We start from the raw sequence: 9,180 nt of genomic DNA on the forward strand, positions 1-9,180 counted from the left end.
ATTCATCTCCAACCAGGAATACCCATGTTGAAATTTGGGGGTTTACTTGTTACAGATGTTAGGGCATTACCTTAGTTAATACATAATCCATCTAACAAAGCACTACCAGGTCCAGGTTATTTTTGATAAAATACAAATCTGGTATTTTTACTCCACCTCACTCTTCCCAAAACCATGCATATACACAAAAAAAACACAAGCAAACAAATACAAAAATAAAAACATCTTATTGACTTTTTATTGCCTAATGAAGTCCCGACTTCTTACTCTGGCATTCAAAACCCTCCTTGACCTAACCTACCTACTTCCCTATATATCTTCCAGACTTCTTTTCCTTACCTGCCCTGCCCACCCCCAACCACAGACCTTGAACTAAAGCCTCCTGACCTTTGGTCATATCAGCCCATTTGCTGGAATGATCTCCTCTCACAGTTTTGACCATTGAAGACCCCTCCCTGCATTTTTCAAAGAATAGTTCCCATATCATCTCCTCCATGAACCCCTCAATGAGCCCCCAGATTTGAAAGATATCTGCATCTGCTTCTAAACTACCCTGGTACTCTGCCTTGCTGTTCTTTATTTTTTCACTCAAATATTTATCAAGTGCTTGTTTTGTGTCAGGAGGCACTGTGCCTTGTTCTAGGCATACAAGAACAAGACAACCTTCAAAGAGCTCATAGTCTTCTACAGAAGAAGAGACATGTCCTAAAATGGCACTAGTGCAAGATCACAGAAGTAAAGTGCTGTGAAAATGTGAACGAGGGAACAATAAATTCAGGTGGATGGATCAGTACCACTGGGTCCTATTCTAAAGTGATTTTATAACATGAAGCATAAGAAACACATGACAATTTTTGTAGTGGAAGAAAGCATGTATATTTTAAGATAATGACTAAGAAATCTATCCTAAATTAAGACAAAAGGTGGGGGAAAATTAGCCTTTGGAGATGAGTTTCCAGCGTATATAGTTAGACCTACCAGATAACACATTTTTGGGATCCTACAGAGAAAACAAAAAACACACCCCCTGAATAAATTATAAATAGATCTGTCACAAATAAAAGTAATTATGGCACGAAGCATTTTCATTTCTCATTTGTCTGGTCTGACCGCTTATGGAGTGTTAGAGCTGAAGCTTTAAATACCAGAATAGAATTATTTTCTGGAAAGGACAAGTTCAAGTTAGATATTTAGAATGGCCTTCTAAGAAATATGACAAGACAGAACACACAGCTCTTAGAAATGGCCATGACTTCTCTTGAAATAAATGCCTTATCACCTAATAATCAGAAGTGTGCAAAACAAAAAAATTGTATGTAGATAACTTTATTTATTACAGAAAAAAACCTACAAATAAACAAACTTCTCCAAAATAGAAGGCATGTTCTATAAACCATCGTGTGGTAGTATACCTTTGCATTATGTATTCTATGGCCCCGTGGTTAAGTGAGCAGGCTAGAAGGAGACTACCTGGATTTGAATCTCAGTTCTGCCACTCACAAGTCCCATGAATTTAGGTAAATGACTTAACCTCTCTGTGCCTCAGTTTCTTCACCTTTACAGTAGAGTTAATATCATCTGCCCTATATAATTGTCACGAGGTTTAAATAAATGACAGTGGTGACTGGCACACAGTAGAAGTATTTAATAATGGCATTATCCATTAATATGAAATACTATGCAACTATTAAAAATAAAAATACTATAGACAAAGGAGTATCTTAGGACATGGTATATTGTTTGAAATATATTGTTAAGAAAGCAAAAGACAAAATATTATGCAAAGTGAAAAATTCCTAAGTTAAAAGTATGTGTGTCTATGAATCTATATAAAAATGCTGGAATGCTGGAAGGTTGTGTATAAAATATGATCAGTACTTATCTCTGTACAGTGAAATTGTAGGTGGGCTTTTAATATTTGTTCATCTCTATGTTTTCAAAGTTTTCTCCTATTAGAATATGGTATATTTATAGTAAGAAAGCAAGATTAAATTATTCAAAAAATGACCTCTGTCCCCATATAAGAAGTTTTTGATGACACCCAAAGATTCAGGGCTGGAAAATTCCTGCATCATGTAATTGAACGATTTTCATAAACCAGAGAATTGCTGGAGAATTCTGTATTTTTGAATTATAAGAAGCTCTTTTGAACATGTGAACATTGGGTAGTACTTTGGCACACCTGATATTTTAGTTGGAAACACATTATTTAAGAAGAGTCTGCAGATCCGTTTACATCATCTCCTCAGTCAGTGAATTTAAAGCAAAATAAGCTCAAGTGTACCACAGGAAAGTTAAATATCAGTGGATTGGGTGTGCAGTGGACTTATTGAATGAACCTCGGCCATCATCAAAACACTTTTGAAAAGAAATTTTTTGTTTGAAAACTTGGATTTTTTTTTCCTAAGTAAGGATCAAAGAACAAGGAGTCTTTTCTACAGCCTACTAATAAAATTTCTTCTATATGAGTTGTCCTAATTAGCCTGTGGGTTCAGGAATTTCTCTGGGAATTTTAAAGAACGACTTTCATGTCCGGCCCCACCCCCACTGAGAATTGTGAGGCCCCTGGGGCAAGGAGTGAGCCCATCCCACTTTAATGGTACTTCTTGCTAGTTTTTATTATAAACTAAGCAACTGAATTGTGATGCTTGTGCCTCAAGAAATAAATTAATAACTATTGCCTGCTTCAAATGAGAATGAATGCCTGAGATACTGACAAAGGCTGCTGTTCCCTGGATGCCCTATTAAAGTCAATATGCCTTTCATGTGTGGGGGTGACACAGCCCTTATAATCTGCAGGGTGCTTTCAAATGAACACCCACTGAATTTGTTGGAATTAAAGACACAAATTAGAGTTTTTACAGCATCCATTTTCTCTGTCGCCAGGAAGATTTGTTCAGAACAGTCTCCTGCATTTTAAGTTTTTAAGCAACAACATTCCTCTTTCTCCAACAAATCAATTTATGGGACCACAAAGCTTTGGAAAAAATTTAAGAAATGACCAGGAGAACACAGCTGAGAGAGAATACCACCCAAAAAGTGGGTTTAGCAGAGGCCACAGGTGTTCACAACAATTGCACTCTGTGTAATGGACGTTTGGGAGACGTAGAAGAAAGACAAAGAGAGACAAGATAACCATGGTTTGTGAAAAATCTCTCTTCTTATCCACTGGAAAATAATCCAAAGGCACCCAGCTAAGTACAATTCTGGGACTGGCCCAAGGCCCTTCAACCTTTAAAAGCAACTCTATTTAGCTTTTTCATTACTTCGTTTGGGAAAACAAGCACAAATAAAGCAAACAAATAAAAACAAAGTGTAAGTAGGTGAAAATTAAAGAAAAAAATTTTTTTATCTGCCATGGCACAATTTAGTGGGGGTAAAAAGGTCCCTAGAAATACAGTATGTCATTTGAGGAATCAAATTCCAGCCTGAGAACTAAATAGTTTATGCATTCATTCTGTAAGTATTATCAGAGACCAGCTATGTACTCGGCACTTCACTGAGCACTGGGAATTGAGCGGCTAACAGGATGTCCAGGTCCTTGAGGACAAGGACAAATGAAGAAACAAATTCTGGAACTTCAGGTCTGATAAGTATCATGAAGAAAACTAAGAATCTTACACGCTTTTTAGTATCTGTATTGTTATTTGTTTGGGGAGCTGTACTGTTGGTATCTAGGTTCTGCCTCTTTAACAGGAATCATATCTAAGGTCTGGTCCGGCGGTATTCAAGAAAGCTTTTTGTGTTAGTTTCTGACAGCTGCTGTAACAAATCACCACAAATGTAGTGGCTTAAGACAACTCACATTATCTCACAGTTTCTGTGGGTCAAAAGTCTGGGTGAGCTTGACCGGTCCTCTGTGTAGGGCCTCCCAGGCTAAAATCAATCTGTGTTCTTTCCTGGGAGCTTTGGGGGAAGAATCACTTCCAGGCTCCCTCGGGTTGTTGGGCACATTCAGTTTTCTGTGCTTGTCGGACTGAGGGTCCCATTTCCTTGCTGGCTGCCCGCATTCCTTCTCATTCTTCTCGAGAGGCCCCTCCAGCCATGGCGAGTGGAGCCCTTCCCAAGCCTTCTGCCATATCTGACTTTCATCTTCTGCCCTCAGCCATGAGAAAACTGTATTTAAGGGCTCGCGGGATTCTATGGAGTCCGCGTAGGTAATCCAGGATCATCTCTCTGTCTTAAGGTCTGTAACCTTAATGACATTTTCGAAGTCCCCTTTGCCATGTAACATAACATTCACAGGTTCCAAGGGTTAGGGGCTGAATGAATATCTTGGTGGGAATGGAGGGGCCCTACCAAAGATAAATAATGATATTTCAAGCAATGGCTTTCATTGAATTACCCCTAAAGAATCTGCACCTAATGAGTAGGGGCTGTTTTTGTATCTCTAGGACATTCACTTGGCCAGGAGATTATATGATATGGCTGCTCAAACGAGTCCGGATGCTCACATACCTGTTTTCTTTGCCCTCGTGAAACTGGAAACCGTGCATTTGTTCCAAGATATCCTGTTTTTTAATGTAAGTTTGTCTCAAATAGGTCCCAAATCTCTGAAAACAACAATGAACAACTTTTGGATGGTGGGATGGGAGGTGATGATGGCTCTGGAGAGGGTGGAAGGTTTGGATTTTTTTTGACAGAATGTCTCTCCCAGCAGTTCACCATGAGATGGAAATGGATGAAATTGGACAACACCCTTGGACCATACTGGGATTTATTTGTCATTGGCCTAATTGTTACTGTGCTGATTTTCTTGCTTAGAAATTGCTACGGGTAGGATCTGGACCATAGGAAAACCTGCTCATGGGAACATTTTACTTCAAGTTATCCTCGCTAAATAAAGAATTTCCTCGTCAAACTCAAGAGTCTGCTGCAGATTTCCCACACAGGCCTGTGATGGAAAATGGACAAAGCTTGGGACCTGTCTTCAGAAACCATTTCAGACTTCCTGCTTAGTTGTGGTGACCACTTGTGGCGGAGTGAGGTGCTGGAGACTGGTCACCAGAGGTTTCCTTATAAACTTATTGTCTTGGAGATCTAGTCCCTAGTTAGGATAAAGGCCACCCATTTTCATGTTGTTATAACAGCCTTTCCCCTCTCAAGAGGACAAATGGGTTTCTTGGCTCTTTCATACATACAGAAGTGGGGAGGAGGGGGAGTTTTGGGAGGGCAGGAACACAGATCCCTCAGAATCTGATAAAGACACAAATTTACAAATAGACCCTTCATCTTGCAGGAATGATCCTGTGATTCTGTGAACCACATCGTAGCTCTGATGAGTGAAAGTTCGTTGTGGCATGCTGTGCTGGGGGATGGACTCACACTCATCACTGGGGGACCCTCTATCAAAGCTCCCCTTAGCACTTGTGCAGTGAACAGCACCACCTGGGTCTGTCCAGCATTGTACCCCTCTCTACCATCCCTCCCTGTTCTCCCTGGGCAATCCCCTCTGGAGTACCCATAGAGGGAGAGGACAGAGCTGAAGACACTGGTTCCCTGTCTCCTGTGGCAGGGAGAGCAAGGACCTGGGGCTGGGGATAGGGTGGCCAAGGAGAGAGCAGGAGGCCCAGGACTCCTGTCAAGGGTCAGGCTTGAATCTCAGTTCCATAACTCATTAGCTATTTGACATCTCTGAGCCTCAGCCTCCTGATCTGCAAAATGGGAAGATCTCAGTGAGCTGGTACAAGGATTAATGGGATAATGTATGTTAAGGAACTATCACAGGGTCTGGTGTTCTAGAATGAACTCCACAAATGGTAACTTCTAATACTCTTTAAAAGCTCATGGAAAATTGACTGGAATATGGGGACAGCTGAGTTGATAACAATCTGTGTGGCTTCAGTGCCCTGCAGTTAGTTCTCCAGCCAAAATCCTGGATGTTAGGAAAAAAGTCATGCTCGCCTACTTGAAAATCCAACCCAGGGACGGGAAAAGAATTAATTAATAATGTTCATTGTAACCAGAAAGTAGAATGACATGGTGAGAGAATACTGAATTTAGAACCAAACAACTTGGATTTGAGGTCCAGCTCTTTCCCTTAGTAGCTCTATTTATGACTTCGGGCACAATTTCTCTAAACCTCAGTTTTTCCCCCATAAAATGGGATTACTTCCTACCTCACTGGAGAATTGTGAGGCTTAACGTAAGTCTAACTTCAAAAATGCTTTATAAACATTGCATGTACAAATACTAGCCATAGTCATTTATTTGACCATGAACTAATCCACACCTTTCTGAGGTCCAAGTGTTTAGAATTTCCTGGACAGACTCCCTCACTTACTGGAGATTTCCACTTCTTTTTTTTTTTTTCATTTCAAATTTTTATTTAAATTCTAGTTAACATGCAGTGGAATATTATTTCAGGAGTATAATTCAGTGATTCCTCACTTATATATAACACCCCGTGCTCATCACAAGTGCCCTCCTTAATATCCATCACCCATGTAGCCCATCCCCCACCCACCTCCCTCCATCAACCCTCAGTTTGTTCTCTATAGTTAAGAGTCTCATGGTTTTTTTCCCTCTCTTTTTAACTCCTTCCCATATGTTCATCTGTTTTGTTTCCTAAATTCCACATATGAGTGAAATCATATGGTATTTGTCTTTCTCTGACTGACTTATTCACTTAGCATAATACCCTCTAGCTCCATCCATGTCGTTGCAAATGGCAAGATTTCATTCTTTTTGATGGCTGGGCAATATTCCATTATATATATATATATATATATATATATATATACCACATCTTCTTTATCCATTCATCAGTCGATGGACATTTGGGCTCTTTCCATAATTTGGCTACCGTGAATAGAGTTCCACTTCTGATGGAACTTTCATTTACAAACATGCAAAGAAGGAACAGGCATCCAAACCTCGGGTCAGGGCCTAACAGGCCAGTGGTGAATTACATCCCACAGGTGTCTGCAGTGGGAGCACGTCAGAGGAGGGGATAAGGACAAAGAGGGGAGTATGGAAAGCAAATGGGGGGGTCCTGGCTCAAAGTCTGGATGAAGATTGAGCTTCTTAGAGGTAAAGCTTGTGGAAAGAGCTGCCGGCAGGGAAGAAAGGGCAACTCTGTGGCTTGCTGTGTAGTGCAGAGCACTGTCAGAACTACAGGAGCAAGGGCAGTGTGAGCTCATCAATTTCCCATTTCTGCTAATTGTGCCAAGTAAATGTGGCAAAGCCGTTAAAAGCATGAGCGGCTTAGGGTGTTTGAATCATTCAAGTATCCATTTCTGGGCCTCCTGTCTGGAGCTGCTGCAGAGGCAGCTGGTGCCCGCAGGGGCCTGCCGCACCCGTGCACCTGCCTGACGACTGGCCAAGGGCGAAGGAGCCTCCCGCCTGTCCGCCTCTTCTACTTTCGGCTTATGACAATCCCACCTCCTCTACCGGCACACAGAGCCCCTATTCCTTCTGCTTCTGATAGCTTTAAACAAAAACTGATAGCTTCCTTGACTACAAGCTTTTTGTTTTCTTAAATCCAGTTTTCTTTGTAACTCCCTTTTCTCTCTACATTTCCTTCCCTGGTTCTTTATTAAAGCAGAGTATGCATTCAAGTCAATAAATTTTTTAAAAGTCAAGTATAATTAATTATTTTTTTCTAGAACAAGGGTCCAGAGTCATTTTATGAGGAGCATGCTTTGGGAATTCTGTGCTTTCCCCAACATCTTAAGTGGTGGGTTTTAACAGCTGTGGCCATGAGTGGCTGGGAAAAATCAAGAAGAGAATAAAGTCCCGCGGGAAGCAGAGGCAGGTGGTACAGCTTGCTGCAGGCCTTCTCTGGGAATCCCAGGAAGCACTGAAAAGAGGGTGTGGAGGCTGAGAAGAGGAAAGAGGAACTCTGTGGAACACCCCCTATGTGTCAGACTCTTCTGTTTTTCTCATTCCGTCTTCATGATGGGGCTGGAAGTCGATATAACTACCTCTGTCTCCCACAGGAGGAAACCAAGGCTAGGAGAAGCTATGTAACTTGTTAAGATCACACAATAATGTGATCACATAATAATAAATAATGAAGCTAGAATTTGAGTCCAGACCCGACTCCAAAATTCTTTCCTCCATATTGCTGTTCCAGTTATTTCTTGCTGCTTAACAAACTACTCAGACCTCAGTGGCTTACCACAACCATCATTATCTCTCAGGCATTTTAGGCAGGGAGTGGCTGTGTGATTCTTCTATTCACTTGTTGGTGTCCAGCTTATGGACAGGCTGTTCTAGAGAGTCCAAGACATTTTTAGATCCCTGGCACCTTGGTAAGGTGGCTGAAAGGCCGGACTTAGCTGTGAGGGGTGACCAGAGTGCCTATAGGTCATGATCTCTTCAACATAATGGACAAAGTCATGGGACCCAGGCAGAAGCTGCAGGTTTCCTAAGACCAAGCCTCAGAAAATTCCAGAATATCATTTCTGCCACATTCTATTGGCCAAGCATTAGACTCCATCTCTCAATGGAAGTAGCAACAAAGAATTTGTAGCCATATTTAACCTACCTACTATAAATAGACAATCTAAAAACCTACCAAGGGGGAAAAAACACCTACCAAGGGTTATATAAATTCACTGAGGCACTGAGCTACTTATCTTGGAAGACAGGATTGTCTGAGAGGTAGTATTCTTCTTCCATTGTATAGACATGCCCCAATGATCTTCAGAATAGTGTGACCATTAGCAGAGGATACTTAAAAGTAGAATCATAGTATTTTGATACTAACTGATAAATCGGTTCTGTCTCAAAAAGAAATGTAGATGCAAGCAAAGTACATGGATTGGTAAATGTAAGGAGTATGTTGAAAGAACTGAATGTAGCAAGTAGACCCCTGAGTGAGGAGGAAGGGAGTAGGGGAAATGGTCAATTTGGGCTCTTTCCTCCCCTATCCCCAGCCTCCCTGCTTCTGGCTCCTCCATGGTAGAGGGAGCTGGGGTGGCAAGAGATGTGGCTTAAGGACTAGGACAGATTATGCTAAACCTGCCCAGAAGAAATCCTGCAAAACGTGCTCACTGAGCATGGAAGTTCACCATGTCAGTTCCCATGGAGCAGTTTTGTGGCTTTCTTGGGGATTCCACTGCTGGGAACCTTTTTTTGTTTGGGGTCTCCTGAGAGCAAAGCCTGAGACAAGGATTTGTGTTTAGACAATTCAGTTGGAAGGTGATCCTAGAACTCAGAGTGAGGGAGTGAGAA

At 41.4% G+C, this 9,180-nt stretch overlaps 1 protein-coding gene across 15 annotated transcripts in view; it reads left to right on the forward strand.

The window, feature by feature from the left end:
* Window positions 1-7,708, forward strand: part of SEL1L2 (SEL1L2 adaptor subunit of SYVN1 ubiquitin ligase) — a 135,728-nt gene extending 128,020 nt beyond the window's left edge. For 13 of the 15 annotated variants that reach the window (XM_036065778.2, XM_078056908.1, XM_078056914.1 and 10 more), the window contains 2 exons: window positions 4,395-4,523; window positions 4,658-7,708. In XM_036065778.2, the coding sequence (XP_035921671.1) occupies window positions 4,395-4,523; window positions 4,658-4,780 (252 nt within the window). In that variant the 3' untranslated portion in view covers window positions 4,781-7,708. The remainder of the gene's footprint in view (window positions 1-4,394; window positions 4,524-4,657) is intronic. The other 2 variants (XM_078056911.1, XM_036065794.2) reach the window with 1 other exon arrangement.
* The last annotated feature ends 1,472 nt before the right edge of the window (window positions 7,709-9,180 follow it).

This window comes from Halichoerus grypus, chromosome 10, assembly GCF_964656455.1.
Source record: "Halichoerus grypus chromosome 10, mHalGry1.hap1.1, whole genome shotgun sequence".
NCBI lineage: Eukaryota > Metazoa > Chordata > Mammalia > Carnivora > Phocidae > Halichoerus > Halichoerus grypus.